Genomic DNA, 19,973 nt, shown 5'->3' with positions numbered 1-19,973 from the left:
TTCAATGCTTAGTTTATCTTAATCTAGAGAAATTTCTATGGATTTCTCTCCCCTTAATTTATAGAAATTTTATATTTCTACGCGTAGAAAAAACGTAGCTTAAGTAATTAAGGTATTTTCATCTTTTTTCATATTTAGGATGGAAAGAATTTTTTAATTCGTGATTTAAGGAACGAGACAAAATTTCGAGTCTGAACGCGAACGATTTCAGTGTTTTTCCTCTCCTAAGTAGTTTTCGCTGTTCATACTTTCGGGTTTCAATTTTCAGTTCAAAAAGCATGCTACATTAGAAAATACGCATCACGTGGCACACAAAAAAACAAGTCAATGTAACCTAAAGAACGTTTATAATAATGATTACTCTACAAATGCTCTAACAGATGAAACAAAAAGGAAAAATATATATATATACATATATATTGTATACAACATATGTATATATATATATATATATATATATATATGTATCAGTCATTTGCACTGTTAGGCTAAGATTCTCAGACCTGGCTTATGGACCAGACATGTTCAGGACAAGTTCTGGCGTTCGATAATGATTTCAAATCGACGATCGATCGTGCTCGATCAACTGTGAACTGCAAACTTTTCGGCTGAACAGTGCGCCATAAGCACGATATGGGAATCCAAGTCTTCGCTAAGAAAAGAAGCTGGAGACGGCGGAAACCATTCCGAAGGGAAGAGAGCTGACCCACTAAATAAAATTACTGTATAACTTTTGTTTTTAGTAAACGATATTCTAATTTTATTAAATATTAAATAATATTTTGATATTATAAAATATATAAAGAGGAAGGAAAGCTGTCCATAATTATTAAAAGTGAGTAACATTTTTTGCTTCCAATTAATATAATTTTTGTACTTGATAGTAAATATATTTTATTATGGTATTTTATGATAAATCTGAGTTTTATATGCACTTCATATATTAATATATCATATTTCTCATATATCATTTTGTAAAATTTTATCAACTATGACTTGATTGTTATATGCTTGTTCTAATTTTGGAGATAATTGAATAACGACAAATATGATGATAATTATTTATTCACTGTTATGGGAGCAGTACTACCATTTCCATGTCCCAATATTTTACCAGTATCATATAATTACTATAATTTGTCGTAATTTTGGAGTCAATTAAATTATTCAATTCATTATTTTGGCAATAGTAGTTCTATTTTCGTGGCCCAATATGAAATTTTAACATGAAGGCTTATCATATATTATGGCACGCCCTTATGGTAAAGCCAATTGTACGAAATATAGTGACAAATATTTATTCATTATTATAGAAGTCACACTCTCGTTTGTCAATTTATATTACTCAATATATTGTAACAATATCAGTATTTTTATAAAATATTACAGTAAAACTCAATTTTTTTAACAAATAGGAACATGCGAATAATTATGAACAGTATCAATAAAGTAAAAACATACACACGTATTTAATACGTAATTTTTTAACTGGAAGTTCCGGGGAAAAATTGGCTACGCTTTTGAAAAATCATAGTAGCAATCGAAACAAAATTCTACAGGTAGTTCTCGCCTGTAACGACACATCGTTTACCCGTGTTTAACTAAAACTATCTTTCCAATTAAAAAAAAAGTTTATCCAATATTAAAAATGCTCGGATAAACTCTGTCAATCGATTCCCAATAAATTCTGCCAATAACTTTTGTTCTTTAAACTTCAAAATGGATATCGAACTATTTCGCGATTTTCATTTACGCGTCACCGCGGATCTGTGTTTGTTCTACGATCGCGTAATCAATTGGTCGAACGGTTGATGCAATGTTTCAATAAAAAATTTACCGATACATCGGTCAACGAGCTGATCAAAGATTCATTAGCGGCGAAGAAAACGGAATAAATCACGTTGAATTATTGCGGGGAGAGTTCGTTTTTTCCTTTAGGAACACGCGCCACGTCGAAATTTCGACGCGAGTGTAACGTTTATCGAATTATTCATGCAATTCGACCGCTCTGAATCTTCGACGGGTGCGATTTGAATTTCAAAAACACGTACGAAGTCACGCTCGACGCGTTTTTACTTCCGCGCGGAATGCGTCGAGAATTATTTACGACTACACGATTGGCATTATTAAAGAATCGACACGTATTTCGCCCTATTTACGAGCGGTTTGCGACAAACAAGTAAACCATCGTCTATCTTCGCTCGTGAAACGAGGTCTCGCGAAGTGGAAATGTCACCGTGAATCTGAAATTTTTTTTAGAAATCACGATAAAGCTTCGTTTTTATGTAGACACGTATAAACGAATAAATTTTTGTTCATTTTTTCGAAACACGATTTTGTAAAGAGCAGATGTACTCCGCAAATCTGAAATTTTTCGAGAAACACTATAAAACTTTGTTTTTACGAAGCCGTGAGTAAGCAAACTGCAGTAGATTTTTTACGCGTAGCTTAGTTTTTGTAAAATACCATTGTAAATCCAAAATGTTTTGAAAAATACGATAAAACAACATTGTTTTTATGTCGAAATAAATAAGTAAATCGTTGCCTACTGTTTGTAAAACACGATTTTTTAAAAAGGAAATACCATTGCAAATTCGATAAATCTTCGTTTGTATAAAGAAATTTTACGTTTAAAACTATATAAAAATATTTCATTGTCACGTTTGACAAACTTCCTGAAATTTTTGTTCGTAGAACGTAATCCTTAGCATACAAAGGCGTGGACTTACTTACGGACCTCAATAAATATTTTCTTAATTTTTACTTATTAATAACTTATTAATACTTTTGGCAAATATATTGTACATGATTTTTCTATACCTATGTTTCATTCACAAATAGCAGTAAGTAAGCATAGACAAAATAACATCTGAAATGACGTTTGCATAAATGTTAAAAAACTCCAAGAGAAATGCTGTCGTTTGTTAGTTTTCTTCCTTTTGTTTTGTTTAGTAACTAACAGTAAAACGATTGCGTATTTGCGTCAGAATAAATAAGAGCGAGTGAGTTATTAAATATTTCTTAGGAACTATGTACGTCTTTACGTCATTGAACACCGTTATTATATATTGGCTGGCGAATAAAACGATAATCGTGATAATGGAACTTGCACTATCACTCGAACGTATCTGAAAACTTACATATCTTTAACTATAGCTATACAATTTAATTTAATTTGAAATCAGAAATAAACGAAGTTACGATAACGGAATTTACGTGTGATGCTACTCAATTGACTTTTAAAAGTTAATGTGCAAGAAAATTGTCATTTGTAATTGTTAAATCTTTTTTCGTTAAAGCTATCTTTCAAATTTTTTCATTTTTAGATTATACGACATATAAAGAATGCTCTTGTAAACACAGATAGAAAGACTTTCAAATTTAATTGAAGCTATGATATTTAAAATCGTAAATTGATTTATAACGTTTTTATTTATCACACATTGAGTATAAACATTTCTATTTAATAATATTCATAAGTTCTACTAATATTTTGATCAACTTCAATGCGGCTATAGTTATGACGAAGCTTCGATAATACGAATTAGCATAACGATAAAAAAAAGCATAGGATCATTGAATCTCTTTTGACATAGAACTTCGATAATACCACTTTAATATGCTAAGGATTAAAAAACCTTGGTTTATATTACAATGTCACAATGAAATTTCTCTAACAATTAACCTATTGCTATTGCAAATTCAATTTTCTATTTAAATATTTAATCGCCAGAGTAATTAACAACCGATTATTGAGCAGTCTAACAAGCTCTTAAAAATATCATCGAATCATCACCAAAGCTTAAAAAAGTGTACCCATGGAGCTACATAGAAAAAGTTAAACCAATTAACCCGGACGAGTACTAGTGCACCGTCAAGATTTTTACGAAGTGGCACAAATTTCATCAGTAAACAGATAAACCAAGTTCTGCTGTACAAACGAGCACTTATCGTTTTTCAAAAAATTCGTTTGATCTTTCCCCGCAATCCAGTGACCTGGAATCGAACTAAAAAAAAGAAGAAACAAGGAAAAAAACTAGCAATAGAAAAAAAGAGTAAAGAAAGAGCATTTTTAGAAATCTAGTTGGCAATTAATTTGGCTCTCTAAAATCCCATCGAGAGTGCTCTCCACGGCCTCCAAATCGATCCAGGGTCTAAAGTCTAAGGATCGGTTTCAGGGGTTCGATGATGTGCGTATCGTGTGTATGTACAGCACACGTAACGCGCACGCTCGCGTGTTTCCGTTTCTCCTTGTGGCGGAAGCGCGCGCGTGCGCGCGTGCCAAAGGAAGCCCGATCGCGGGGAGAACGATCATCTCTGACCCCGTAATCCACGACCAATCTCGACACAACTTTTCCAATTTAGAGGCCAGCAACGGCCCGATACTCAGCCAAGAACGTTCGACGTTATCGTCCTCTTATTGTTGCTCTAATTCCGGGCCCCTTTCCGAAACTTGCGGCGATCTTCGCCTGGTAACAGTGGAGATCGCATCGAGACACACTATCTGTGGTAATCGAGAATACTGCAATAGGGAGAATTAAGTGAGAAACTCGAGATACAGGAAGTTAAACGGTATAGGGACTTGGCAGTAAGCTCCGCACTTCATTCGTAGAAGATGGCGACACTGATTATTTTTGGTATTTTGGTTTCGTCTGATAAGAAAGGATGTAGATAGCGTTATTGTGCTCTTTGTCTCATTGTTGGGTAATGGTTAAATGGCATTACTCGTAATTGTGTAGAGATTTTATTGTAGTGTAAATGTATGTTATTTTACTGTAGTACCGCGTGGTTTTGTGATTGATTTCTTTGTTTCATAGCCAATTAACACGTTCGGTAGTGTGTATCGTATATGATCGTTTATGAAAATTATTGTTACTATTATTGAAACAAGTTATGTTCTTATATGTAGTGGTACATCGAGCAACAATAATTTTCTTATGATAAAAGGTATTAGTTTCCAGAAATACTTGAATAGATACGAGGGAAACAAGTTATATTATCTTATCTTTTCACTTTGTAGGTTATGTATAAAGTTACAATATAGATGACTACAGAGTCGTATGATTTCTGATTGGTGTTTGATAATAACATAGAACGCTGCAATTAAAATTGCGAAACAACGCGATACAACGTGATTTAACAATTTAGAGTACTTTATTAGGCATTAACGGAAAATTACGTGTTTAGTTGTTCGCAGTTGGTATGGCATGATTGGATAACGTAGTGTTATGGTGGGATTACAAAAAAGCTCACGTATTATGTGATTGATAAATTATTTCTTGTCGAGAAATTTTTGATTTATTTATGGTTCATTATCAATTTATGATTGTCTGATTAATAATTACGTTTCTTAGATACATAGCCATGTACGATATTGCGTAGACAATGATTCACCTCGTGTTATTCAAGACTATAGTACTACACGATCAATGTCAATTTACAAGGAATGTTGAATTACGTAACAGATTCTGCTATGCAAGAAACGTAGTACTACGTGATCGATTGAGTTCCGTTGGAAGTGTTATGTATTCGACTTGATCAATATTGTTCAGAGAAGATGTAATACTACGTAATCAATCTCTTTTTGCAAGGAATATTACACCACTTGGAAAACAAGTGGTCAAGTGCACAAGCATCGTGCTTCGACAAATGTATAATTCATAGTACCATAAATTTTTCTTTTAAGAAAATAGTATCCATACCATTGTCAGCATCATTACTGCTTATCACTGTAAAGCATTAACTCGTAACGAAAACTTATACTTATCATTATTATAGTGAATTTACAGTGAAAAAAAATGTGTCCGTAACAATTAATTTACCACATTGTAACCTTTCTCCTTTAGAAAATGGTATCATTTACTTACATTTATATTTTTCTACATTAGATTAATTTGCAGCGTTCTTCTTTTGTTCTTCTTTTCGAGATAATACAATTCATATCTTTCAATTCAAATCATTCACAATATTACATAAAAAATATAATATGGTATTTCACTAATTTAATACCTATATACTAAAAATACTTATTTTTCTGTTCAAAATACTTATAATGTCACGTGAAAGAAGCAGTGCTACATTTTAATATGTAACCTTTTTAATAGGATTTTATAATCGATGGAAATGAATATTTCTTTCTACGAATCATAATACATATTGTAGTAATGTACGTAACAAAACTTCCTTATAATAAACAAACAGAACTGACCAATTTGAAATCTTTTATCAATGCCAAACCATTAAAACACTGTAATAGAATTAGTATAGAAACCATAAAATTACGTTTTCTTTGGGATGGTCATAGCATAATTTCGTTGCGAGACAACCGTTGATTTCACAGATAGCGTGTGTCAATGCCTACATAGGTCTCAATAACGAGACGACAGAACAGCAACGAATACCTCTATTAAATCAAAACCGCGGTTGTCTGAATATCGGGCAATCACAGTGCGTGTATCATCGAACACGAAATCGAATGGCGATGGGAATCGTGTCCGGTAACGTTTGGTTGATCAAAGGAACGCCGAAACTTCGGTTTCGCTTGTCGTCCGTCCGATTGTTCGATATGGCAAGAAGCAACGGTACAACGCGTGTATACCATCATGACGCGCGTAATGTTCCGTAATGCTTCGTTGTAATCCCCGAACTCCGAAGGAATTCAGAAATCGTCATTCGATCTCGACATACAAGCGTACAGAATCCGGTTAACTAACGGCTGATAGAATGGAAACAGCGCGTGTCGTTATTATTATCGTGATATGTTATACATGATGGCTGTGATAAGTCACAGTGTATTGTTCTCTGCGCCTACTGGACAAAGTACGGGTAAAAAAAAAACAGGGCGATGAAAAAACTTACTGCTAGACCACAACTAGTTTTAATACATTACCTGGCATTAAAACAAACGAAACAAAGGAACAAACTAACAAACATCATATATGGTTCATGCGGTACACATACGCGCACACGCGCGCGCGCGCTACACACGACATAGAGACACGTGGACGTAGACACGTGGACACACAACGGCACACGAGCAGAGAATATCGCGATTTGTCGCTTTTTTTCTTCTTCTTCTTTTTTATTTTTCTTTAGTTTATTCGTTGCATTTTGTTGTGTTACACAACGTGAGATATACACACGTGTGTATAATAATGCGCGTGTAATTATTTACACGTATATACTATTCACGCATGGGAGCGCGCGCATAGTGGATATGCATACGCATGGTTTGAATCATTCAGAAAACAAAAGAAAAAAAGGAAAAAGATAACGAGACACAAACGAACAAAGGAACGATATACATATACATATACATTGAATTAAAACTGAACATCCAACCTTCTGTTCTACAAGAGACAGTCACAAGTCCATTTAAAAAAGACGAAAGCGTTTGTCGTAACACAACTCTTCACGGTAATAAATGAACAGCTAAATGGTCATCAATGGTCAAAAGTACAAGTAACGATATGGCGGTTATTGTATATTGTACAAGTACGCGACGCGTGCGCGTGTTTGATACAGGGCGCGCCTCGATCATGTCGAAAGTGGCGTGCTGGTGGACGCGCGCGCGCGCCGCGTACAGGTGTGGCAACAGCGTTACTAATCAACAAAATTTAAAGTACACAGAAACCAAGGAATGACACAAAAAAGAAACAACGCAACGACAACTGAACAAACCGAAAGAAAGGACGAGGAGAAAGAAAAAATGGAAAAAGAATCGAGGGACAAGGGTCGAACAAACGAACGAGGGAACAAAAATAAAACTGAGGCACTGAGACGATGGGGTAATCGAGGAGGACGACCGATCATCAATCGGGGCTGAACGTTCTCCAAGACGTTCAGACGGCTATATCGCGATGGACACACCGGTAAGAACGAAAGAACGAAACCAAAAATTCGAGGGAGACAAAATGACAAAAGCAGAACCGATTGAAACAAAAAGCCAAAAAGAAGAAAAAAAGGGAAAGAATAAAGGGACGTGATAAACTGACGGACCAAAACAAAAGCAAAAAGAAAGAAAAAAGATGCGCGAAACGGAAAAGCAAAAAAGAAATGAAACAAAACGAAAAAGTGATAGACAGAAGGGGATAGACAGGAACAGAGCGAGAGACAGAGAACGTAAAAGAAACGCCAGCTGCCAAGTCAAATAATCATGAAGCGGCAAAGAAGCCAGGCTCTAAGCAACGAGAAGCAAGCCACCTCTTCCTCTCGCTACCGTTTCTTTTTTTTTTCTGCATTTTTTTCTATATTGTTTTTTTAATTTTTTCTATATGTTCTTTTCACTATGATCTTTTCTATTTCTTTGCGCCTGCTTGCAGCCACAAAACAGATAGCCAGCCAGTATCACAAAGGGGTGCACATATATTCTTTTTTCTTGGCTGAGAAGCAACAGAGGCTGAAGGGGGTGTGTGGGAAACAGAGAGAGGAGGCGAAAAATGGCGAAGGTCGGTTCGCAGAGCAGCGGCAGGGGTAGCGAGCTCTCTACTCTCATACAATGCGCCCTAATTGTTATCCCCTTTCCTTTTTCTGGTTCGTTTCATTTCCGTTTTCGTTAGTCATCTAGAAAAAAAGAGCAGCGATGCGCCTCGTATAAATGCTGGGAGGCGGGGGATACCGGGGGTGGGTGGTTCTCTCCGGGGGTAGATTCTCAAGTCGATTAGCTGTGACGATCGGCTTGACACGTTCTCGAATCGCTATTGAACGCGTAATTGCGAGTGTCAAATCGCTTCGAACGCTTCTAGTCTATGAAAAGTTTAGACAAGAGCCTTCAAAGACGTTAGCCGTGTTCTTAGAATGGCTTTTAATTTCAAATTACAAATTAAACACCGCTTAATATGGCTTGTCCTACGAAGAGATACTTATAGATACGAAAGAGATAATTTCTGATTTTTCTAGTTTTCATTTGTGAGATACTTAAGTTAGAATAGAAAGATACTTACAGAAAGTACAAAACTGATTAGTTCACGGTACAACGTGATTTACTGAAAGAATTCTTAATTAGTTCTCCGTCTGCGTACTGTTTGGATTCATTAAGACAAATATGAAGTTTCGTAGTTGATTATCATAAAGTTACAAAGAATATTTCTCTTAACGGTATCTAGTTGTTGATCATTATGATAAAATGCGATTTACTGAAAGAATTTTTAATTAGTTCTCAGTTTGAGCGTTATTTAGATTCATTAAGACAAATATCAATTTTCTAATTGTAATACAGTTGCAAAGAATATTTGTTCCAATGTTATTTATTTATTAATCACTGTGGCAGAACGTGATTTGCTGAAACAATTATTAATTAATTCTCAGTTCGAATGTATTTACATTCACAAAGAGAAATATCGATTTTTAAATTTTTCTTTAAATACTTATATTTGAATATTTGTGTTAATGTTACCTACTTATTAACCACACGTTTCAATACATCTGAAAAGAAAGTGCTAATTACATGGTGAAGATACAACATGAATTCGGTACACTTAAATACAACGTTAGCTTACTCCAAGCAAAAGATGACGATCTTTCCTTCTACCTTCTACTGCTACCACTACTTTCTTTATCATCTACGTTTTCTCCAAATTCGTCGAACTCTGTAACTATAACCAATCACCACAGTTACGTTTTTGCTAATTTTGCAGGATTTTTGAAGAGATATCGTTAATTAATATTTCGATCAGTTTTAAACCTAACATAAAATGAGTGAAAAATTCCATAGTAAACGAAAGTCTTACGGTTCCTTAAAACTCTTCGGAATTTTTCGTGACCCCGTTTAGAGACTTTCACCGTATCCCCCGGATCCCCAACGTCCCCGAAAACATTGAAAGCAATTCGAGCAAGGGAGAGTCTCGCGAAAACCCGGGGCAGAGAGTCGACCGCCCATCGCTAACAGCGGACAACAGTGTGCGATTTGCAACAAAGCGACAGAGAAGGGACGCCCAATCAACGTGCGTTTGTTTCCAAAGGATCGTGCACACCGTCTAGCGATAAAAAAAGCGTTTCAAGAGACAGTGCGTGGACAGTGGCTTTTGGTATCGTAGCAAAGAGTGCGGCCATCTGTTCTTCCGGCTCGTCGGATCAATCGTTCCATGGAACTAGAGGGTCGTCTGGGAAGCGTTGAGAAAGTCCTAATGGAACACACATGCCGTGTGACGATTGGGTCGTTTGCTGGATAGGAAGGAGATCGCGAGAGCAGAGAGAAATAGAGACAGATAAATTATTTCTATCCAGGCGGAAAGAAATAAGACAAATACTTTCGGTTTCTTTTTTCTCTGTGAAAAATCGCGAAGGATGGAAAAGCGGACAAGTAGAAGGAAATATATATATTAAAACACGACAAAAATCAAGTGGATGAGACAAAGAGATGGTCGAGAGAAAGAGAGAGGAAGGATCCACGAGTAGACGATTGCATCTAGACGTGGAGACGTCTGCTTCTTTACGATAGTCGAGTATTTTATTTACGATTCCTATTTCATTTTTTTTTCTATTGTTTCTCTTTTCATTGATTTCGCGCATGGGAACGAATAACTCGCCAACTTCGACAACGAGATGACGGATCGTCTCGAAAACGAGTCAGAGAGAAAATCAGCTCTGACTACCTCGAGAATAGACTTTTTTTACATATTTTTCTCGTTATCTATATATATATATTTCTTCTATATTACTTTTTTGTTTTTCACAACTTGGGTTTGGTCGATGAAATTTCTCCAAAGTACATATACATATATAGTAATGTCACATACAATATATTGTATGTATGTATCTATGTATATATATATATATATATATGCAGGATATATATATATATATATATATATATATATATATTTTCAGGAATAAAAATACACTTTGGTACTTTCTCATCGCTAGGCGGGTGCCGATGGTGAATGTATAAGAAGCATAGCCTATTGCTGCGGGTAATATGTAATGTATAATGCGGCGGATAGTAGAAGCGAATGTTTGTAATAAACCAACGAGCCAATCAGCGTACAGCTCCTGCGTCCAGCCTCCTCGTGATCGCTCTTCCTGTTCTTCGCGAGACATCGATCGAACGACATACTGCTGACTCTCCTTTTTCTCCTCTGTTCATGCCCTCTCATTCCGTTTACTTATTCGCCTGACAAATTAACCGTGAATTATCCAGTTCGTTTTCATGGGAACTGGCTATATGTACCTTTTATAAACTCATCCGATTCCCTGTTTCATCAAATATTTACGAAACGAGATATTTATCGTAATATATTTATTTAAGGATATTCCTCGCTAGAAATTCCTTTATTTCTTGGCATTTTGGTTTTGCGAGAAGAACACAGGGCGGACAGAGTCGGCGTGGTTCGCTCGAGTCTCGTGAAAACGGGACCCAAGGTGGTCTCGAGGCGGGTTCGACGAACACGATCGCGAACCTCGAGCGGACGAGAGCTCGCGCATTCGTTAGGGCGGGTTACCTTAAAAATAAGGTCGCTTTTGCTGAAACCGGACTTCTTTTTACTCATATTGTCAGAACTTAGGCGCCCCCTCCGCTCAGTGCGTTTTTTTTGTAGGTTCTGCAATATCTAGAAACAAAAGAAAGCGGGACATAGCAAGACGTATAGTAAGAAAAGGGCCAGGTTATCAAGAAGATTCGTAATAAAGAGGTAGAGAAAGACAGAAAATATAGAAATAGACAAGATAGTAAGAGGAACAAGAGAAAAAGAGAGGGAACAGAAAATAGAAGGAGTAAGATCGGTTTAGGTATTCGAGTTCCTTGTTCTTTCTTCTTTCTTTTTTTCTTTCTTTCCTTTTGTTTTCTTTCTTTCTTTCCTTTCCTTTCCTTTTCCTTCTTTTCTTCTTGCCTTTCTTTATTTCCTTTGCACACTGTCGGTTTCGTTCGTTTCGTTCTTTCTTTTTGTTCTCTCATCGAGCAAAACGTATTCCGTGAAAGAAACGCTTTCCGTCGAGAAAAGGAGGAAGGTGGAAGACACAAGTAGAACGACGCTGTTCCTAAAAAATGTAACATCGAGATCCACTCGTCATTCGCTTATTTCAATTATGATTCGTGCGTATCTATGCACTTGTCAGCATAGATCGTGATCGATACATCGATCCACGAGAACAACGCGCGATCTTTCATTTTCTCCAAGTTTATTCATAGCAGGACTACGCTTAATCGTGTAAACTTAAGTACGCCAGTATATCAACGACAGGTTTTCTCATTGTTAGTTGATCGTTCGTTACGTGTACGAATCATCGTCGAAAAGTATTTGTGTCCATTCGTGAATGAATGAATCGATCGATCGATCGAGGGGTGAATATGTGTCCGATCGTCCATCCTCTTCTCGAACACTGTGTAGTCGTACGTAGACGTACGATATCGTCGATTAGAAAAGGGAAAGAAGATAAATAAAAAATCGTGTTGTAGTTAAAACATGGGTGTTTCGTGTTCATTCGTTCGTTCGTCTATATGTGTTCTTTTCTTATACACTATATTTTTTCTTCTCATTTTTTGTTTCTTGTGATCGGTGGTATCATATCAGACTTGGAGTGCAAGACGAGATGATGGATTGACGCAATAGTGTGGATCAAAATTACGACGTGGAGAACAAATGATGAACAGATTGACCGTAAACAGCACATAATAATAGTAATTAATAATAATAATGGAAATAATAATAATAAGAATGGTAATAATAAGAATAGGAATAAATATATAATAATTAATAAAAAGAGAGAGTTAATGAGTTTGTGAGTTAAAGAGAAGTAAGAGTCAAGAAGCCATTCGTTAATATCAAAGCTTTCGTTGCAGCAGTCGCGCCAAGCGTGAAGCCGCAGTTTCTTGTCAAAGCTCGTAATAAAAGGCTCGAGAGATCGATTGTTATTTCTTTTTTTACTTCTTTTGCCTTCGTTTAGCAGGTTAGTAGCAACGTTGTACAAAATTGGAGAGTTACTTCAATCAGTGAGGAGCTCTCGTGACGAAGCGAGGAAATCTGACGATTTTCGGTTTTTCTTTCCTCGATGACATTATCGATCGTAGATTTTTTTCATCGATAAAGTTCAAAGACGTTTCGACAGAAGGCAATATGTTTGCTGAATTTTGCTTGAGAAAATAAAAAAGTGTACGAATATTGGTATCTCTTGTTAAAAGGAGCGAAAGGATCGAGTAAAAGGTAGAAGGACAATAAGATTCATCGCAATAATTAAAAGGTGTCGAACAGAATTGGTTGACATTTGTTCAAATTTTTTATTAGCACAAATTTCTGGATTTTTCTATTACTCGATCCATAAAATAATTCGGTTGGATCCCGCGTCTCATTGCCAGACATTTGTGCATAATAAACGAAAATCAGTTACCAGCGTATAAATTAAGAAATATCGTTTCACAACCAGTTAGACTCTGTACAGATTTATTTCCTTGTACATACAGTTCAGAACTTTCTTTGTGCCTCCATTTGTATTACCAAAGTGACTGTTGATGATATTCCACGAGTAATACTGTGACAAACGAAAAACATCGAGCAATAAAATAGAACCATCACAGAATACGATTAAATGAAAGAAACACAGGAACAAAGAACGATACCGATCGAATGATTTATTAGAGTCCGACGAGATCTGTTCTCGTTTCTTCGCCCCTATTAACCGCAGCGGCTGAGCGGACGGATTAAAACCCTCGTTCGAAAGGGTGCAGAAAATTACAGAAACAACGGTCATCGTGTTCCTCCGTCTGGTTGTGTCTGGACGGAGTGGAAATCAACGAACGAAAACAGACTTGCGCGAATCTCTCGCAATTTATCACTCCTCTGCGACAGCTATGATTAATCGTTCTCTAAGATCCAATTTCGATCAGGGTTTTTGAGTAGCTGGAAAACCGGCGTACCACGTTACTGATCACCACTTGGAAATTGAATTTAAACTGACACTAACGCGTGGTCGTCGAAAAATTTGGATGTAAATCAAGATTTCTTCGAATTTCAATTTATTTAACACAGAATATTATTTAAATATCCTCGAATAATAAATTAAAACATTTTCTCAAATATCTTTTAAAGTAAAATTTTCCGTTTGCTTATAAATGCAAATAGATGTCTCCTCGTATCCTTCTGTGGATTTGTAAGATTCGAGTCTTCAGTGTTGAAAACGAGACTCTTCAAGATTGCTTCTTCTGGTTCTTTTTCGCGATGACGAGGTCGACACGACGATACGCGCAAGAAAAGACGAGAATCGGTGCTATTCTATCGTGTTCGGTTGAACAACGAACGATCTCTGTCATCTACTTACTGCATTCTCACGAAACAGGCAGAACTTCGTAAAACAACGGGAGGAGCAACCATGGAAATAAAGAACAAACGAACGATACATCGATAAATACACTTTGCCAAGCGAGAAAAACAACAGATAGGTCGGGACAACTGTTTCGAGTATCGGAGTGCAACTGTTTGTTCAAATATACAGACCACAGCCGAGGAGATCGATCGTCGAGTACGCCCGCATGCTGCTTCTTCGTCCAGACTAAAAGAAGTATGATATAACGACCAGAGTAAAATTTCTACTAATCTATGATGGAAACATTGATTCATCGACGCGTTTGTCTATCGTTGCCTTTTCCTACTTGTACAGGCGGAGACAACAGCGAACAAAAATGCCAATGAAACTGAAACAACGCGACAAGGGAGACGAAAGTGGACGACGAAGGAATCAAGGAGAACAAAATACGTTTAGAAACGTCTAAACTCTGAAAAAATCAGGCATTTAAACGACATAGAACAGCAAGCAAAACGCAAATGTGGGAACGAGACGCAACTGGATCAGAGAAAAATTCGTCTCCGTACCAAATGGCGTAGATCGAGTGGTTCTTGGGATGACATAGGGATGATATATAGGGCTGAATGGAAGAATAAAACGTAGGAGCACACTGAACACGGGCACATCGCCAAAAAAATGTCGGGCAAATAGGGTTAATATACACCTAACACTCACAGGCAGACCTACGGTCAATCCAACCAACTTTCTCGTCTGTAGAGCAGCCATATGGATAGCGTGTCGTGTCGAATACCTCAGACAGTATTTCCCTATTATCCTGAGTCTTTTGTTCGAGAATGGATCGAAATTTTTCTCTTTTCTTTTCTTTTCTTTTCATTCCATCGTCCTTTCTTTTCTCTTTTTACTTAGCTTTTCATACGTAACTCGTTCGTTATCGAAGAAAAAAATTTTCGTTTTTTTAAAGTCGAAGAGAATTCTTGATTCTTAATTATCATCGTGTCTACTGCGTGCTTGGTTCAGCTATCACCATCGTTAGCTTCATGATACATCACGAAATAGGAACAATTACATGCATACTCTCGTTTTCTGTTTCACTTTCTCTCTATATGCAGAACTCGTTCTCCATATGAAACAAACATTAACGACTATCGATCCACATGGTCGATATACATGCGCACCTCGTTATATAGTCACTTCAGTTTGAAAAGTTATGCAATTGGAACACAGAGACACGATGACGATCCAAAATGAAGAACCAATACCATCGAGATCGTATCGAGAAACATTGAAATTGCTTGTTGAGATGCCCAGTATTCGACACGACTCAATGACTATATATTAAAAACGAAACGCACGTTAGTACCTAACGGTTGAAGGGATTTTTCCAACAAAATTCGGCAGAAAAAAATATACATGACAACATGTCATACCAAATCGTTCCTAAGAACTTTCACAAGGATCGAGCTAGTCAGTGTAACATGGATACTTTGTGTCTGGATTCGTGTTCGTTGTTTTTAAAATTTAATTCGACTGTCAATTTGGGATTCTACATGATCCATGTGACACTTAGTATTGTCGGGACTACGGGACTATGTGCTAGCCGGATCAAGAGCTTGTTTCACGAAAATTGAAACGGGAATAGAGGCTTCTTCAATGTCTAAGGTTGATATCTCTGACTCGGAGATTCTCTCAAGTTTGCCTCTCGACGCTTTCTACCACGTTTTCGAACGATCCACAGAACGAGACACTTCGCTCTCGACGGTTTAATTAAATTCGTATGTACTATGAAACATCGGGCGCATGTCAAGTAATCTGTCACGATGCAAGACACAGACACAGAAACGAACAGAACGAAATTTCTCTATCCTCTATAATATTTCATTCGTCATCTCACACCTCTATGTCATCGTGCAACAACATCGATCTCTAAGAAACGAAACTAAAAAAAACAAGGAAACAAACCAAAAAACGAAATATACATGTACAAGATAAATGAAAAAAAAAAAACAGAAACTAAAGGATAAAAATAAATAAGAAATCGATCACGATACAGCCACGCTGCGTAAGAAAGCTCTTGATCGGCTTCGCTTTCTTTTAGAAAATCGGGATCTAAAACTCTGTATATATATATATATATATATATGCTTGTGTATAACTCTGTATATGTATGTACGTATGTATCATTAAGGCGTGGTGTATGGTGTATCAAAACAGTATCCTTCGATACTGAGACTGAACAGAACAAATGAAGAAAAAAAAAGAAAAATAAAAAATGAAGATCACACGGCAAGACTATGCACGTTCTCTCTATGATAATATATAGGAACTTCCAAACCAAACGACAACGAATAATCAATCAATCGTAAAAAACGGTCATAATAAACATCGTAACGATAATCAGTAACCGTAACAAAAATTTACTATATATATATATGTATATATAAGTAGATAATATTAATAATGATCTAACGTATATATATATATATGTATATATGTATTTATATTTATACGTAGAAACATTAAGTTTTAAGTTAACGAACGCTTGAATCAAGAAAGGGCATTTGGCCTTGGTTTCGGGGTTACTAGGCAGGCACACCTTGCTGGTTCGGTCTGGTTGGGGCGGTGTCGCCCGACGCTCGTAGTGCCTCTCCGGCTGTTGATAAAGGGGGATCTGCAAACCCATTCGGAAACGTGTTCTCGCAATACGCCTACTACTTGGATTTTTTAAATATTTTTTTTAGTTGTTTTTCTTTTTTTTTTTTTTGAAGTGTTGTTCTGCGTGTCTTGGATGTGTTGGGAAGAGTTCGCGAGGTCCCTCGCTGTGCAGAGATTATTTTTTGTTTCTTTCGTTGGTTTTCGTGTGTACAGTTCGTAGATTTTTCACGGTAGTGATGGTCCAGTCTGGAATTGGTCCCGGCACTTTCAAGACTAGACTGTACCGAAAATTAGAAAAATTATCCAAGACCAATTGTACTATAAAGGACAAATTGCCTTTAATTATACTCCTTTTTTTCATTTTTTGTTTCTCGTTTTATTTATCTAACGCTTGTTTCAAGAACGCGGAGGATAAATTTATAAGTTTCTTCTGACAAAAATATATCAGATAGTAGCTAATTATAAGTTTGAGGTTGTAAAAGAGAAGATTACTTCTTATATCACTCATTGGAATATAGAAGACTGTATGGTTTTTGGCTCTTTAAACATGAAACAATTGATTGTTTGTTTCATAAATGATGATAGTTTATTTGATAATTAATTAATTATAACTGCAGAGTTCTAGGGATTATAATAATAATAGAAAATTTGTAATATTTGACTCGTTCTAGTAGTCTAGTCTCGTATTAGTCCCGAGATACTCAAGACTGGCACTAACTGATTGTGTGATGATACAGTCAGTAATAAAATAAGTATAATCAAATAGTGTAGACTACGGAATAACAGAGTTTATGGCCCAGGTAGATAATCCTCGTTGATTCTTGTTCATGGTATTAATAAACAAAATATTGCGACGATTTGATCTGATAGCCCAGACCCGAAGAAATTCTAAAACGTTCAACATTTGGTTTACAATTTGTAATCGGTTGACAACAATCGATCATAATATGTATATATTGTAACACGATATCATAATCTAGAATTAAAAAATTGTTTCGATATAATTTGAAATACGTAGTTTTTAATTTTTAACGAGACTTGGAATATTCATTTGTAAATATGATTCCGAATGTTACGATGAATAAAATTGACAAGTTGTAACAGAGAAATTAAAAGTACAAAAGCGTATAAAAATCCTATTCTCCACACAATATTCTAAGAACTACTAGAACGAAAAAAAAAAGAAGAAATTATGGTAAACCTCCTCGTTAAATTAGAAGTCAAGTTCGACTATGAATTCGCATTTCAAAACTACAGTCAATAAAAAACCTATATTCGATGGATTTCATTCATTCCATTCATCGTATATTCGCTTTCAAACTAATAAATCAAACTTCGGAGGATCGAGTAACACCCGTACGACCGTGAATCCATCGTGGCTGGACCATTTGCCGCGAATCAGAGTCTAGGGTCTAAATCTGAAGTTAATCCCTAGGGTAACTGAACTGGAGCGTTGTTATAAATCAGTTTTAAGTACGCCCAAGTGTGCAGTGTATCATTACACGTGCTATTTTTAGCTAATCCACAAATGCTGCTGCATGACCAAGATACACGGAAGAATCTTTCGTGGAAACGGTCTGGTGATCGGCTTTCTCCGGAACATTTTCCGCTCTGCGGGTCTACCTCCGCGAAATCGCATGATCTTCAGAGAAACGACGTGTCAGAACAATCCGACGTTTTCGCGGAACGCTTGCATTTTCGGCGAACTAACAGAAACGAAAATGGGTCAACGTTTTCGAATATTATTCTAGAAATTTTAGACGATGGTATATGGATCTTTTGATGAAACGATAATCAATGATAGTTAATATTATCAGTAATAATGTGTATAATGTATTATATAATTTGTTAATGATAATATTTTATTTAACGATGGTAAAAATGGTATCGTTGGATCGTATACCATTCATAATAATTTGAGTTAAGTTACTTAACTTTGCAACATTTCTTCTTAATTTTCGCTCTGTATTTTATACAATAAGATATAGAATTCAAATTAAATATTATAAAGTTGAACGTGATCTAAATCAAATTTATAAATGTAAATCTGATCCAAAAATTTCATTTAAAATGCAATGTTGTGGTTATCTACGATCCAATGATATCAATCTATGGTTCAGGACATCTGTAGAACTGTTTTAGATACTCGACAATTTGCAATTCACAAATTTTTACAATTCATGAAGATTCTGGAATACTTGTATATCCTGCAATTTCTAACTTTTAAATCGCAGAATGGAATTCAATAGAATAGAAATAATATGCATGTTTCGACAATTTATGTATTGACTATTCCGCAACTTGTTTCATATCGTAGGAAATAACGAAAATTCTGCAATTTTCAATCAATTCTTTTGGAACACGAACTTCTCACACACGATTAAATTATTTTATTATTTTATGTAAATTACTTGAAGATAATTTCAATCGAAATAGAAAACAAATCTAAAGAAGCTTTTTCTTATTGAAACAACAAGAATTAGGTTTACTACAGGTGTCCAATATCGTCGAACGATGCAGATGATGACTAATGATGAGATTGGTGTTTCAATTATTCACGTCTTTTTTGAATATCAAGATGATTTGATCACCGATAGTAGCAACCGCAGTCAGCAATTTCCTGCGTTCCTTATAATCGTGCTCGTTAAAACCGAAGTTGTGAGATGAGCTGAGATGGTCGATGAATATCCGATTTTAATACCGTGATAGTACGAAGGACGTCAATTAAGGAAATTACCGGTCCCTTATTTCCTCGATTTTCTAACTCAAAACTGATCTCGGTTTGATCCTTCATCGAATCTTATAACGGATGATCCGGGCAATCAATCTCAAATAATTTTTCGTTACGAAGTTTAAAGATGTTAGAGGTTTCGTGTACTTTTAATTTTTTCAATATTATATACTTAAACAAAATCTAAAATAAATATTTGAAAAGTAAATTAAAATTTAACGAAAGAGAGATTTATATAGAATTCACAGAGAATTCGTGGCATAAAGCGAGTACGGTAGATTCCATGGCTCGAAATAAATTGAAATTGAAGAATAATCTTTTGTTGCATGGAGCTTCGTTTCCCAGAAATATAACTTTG

General features: G+C 35.9%; 1 protein-coding gene across 8 annotated transcripts in view; it reads right to left on the bottom strand.

Moving 5' to 3' along the window:
* Positions 1-19,973, bottom strand: part of Ih (hyperpolarization activated cyclic nucleotide gated potassium channel Ih) — a 236,678-nt gene that overhangs the window by 14,469 nt on the left and 202,236 nt on the right. For 4 of the 8 annotated variants that reach the window (XM_069128326.1, XM_069128327.1, XM_069128330.1 and 1 more), the window contains 2 exons: positions 16,826-16,900; positions 11,439-11,546 (listed from right to left, as the gene is read on the bottom strand). The exons of 2 other annotated variants lie outside the window; for them this stretch is intronic. In XM_069128326.1, the coding sequence (XP_068984427.1) occupies positions 11,439-11,546; positions 16,826-16,900 (183 nt within the window). The remainder of the gene's footprint in view (positions 1-11,438; positions 11,547-16,825; positions 16,901-19,973) is intronic. 2 more of the 8 variants (XM_069128329.1, XM_069128331.1) reach the window with 1 other exon arrangement.

Source organism: Bombus flavifrons, chromosome 15 (assembly GCF_040668555.2).
Source record: "Bombus flavifrons isolate JBK064 chromosome 15, iyBomFlav1_principal, whole genome shotgun sequence".
Classification (NCBI taxonomy): Eukaryota; Metazoa; Arthropoda; class Insecta; order Hymenoptera; family Apidae; genus Bombus; species Bombus flavifrons.
This window is presented reverse-complemented; position numbering and strand designations above follow the sequence as displayed.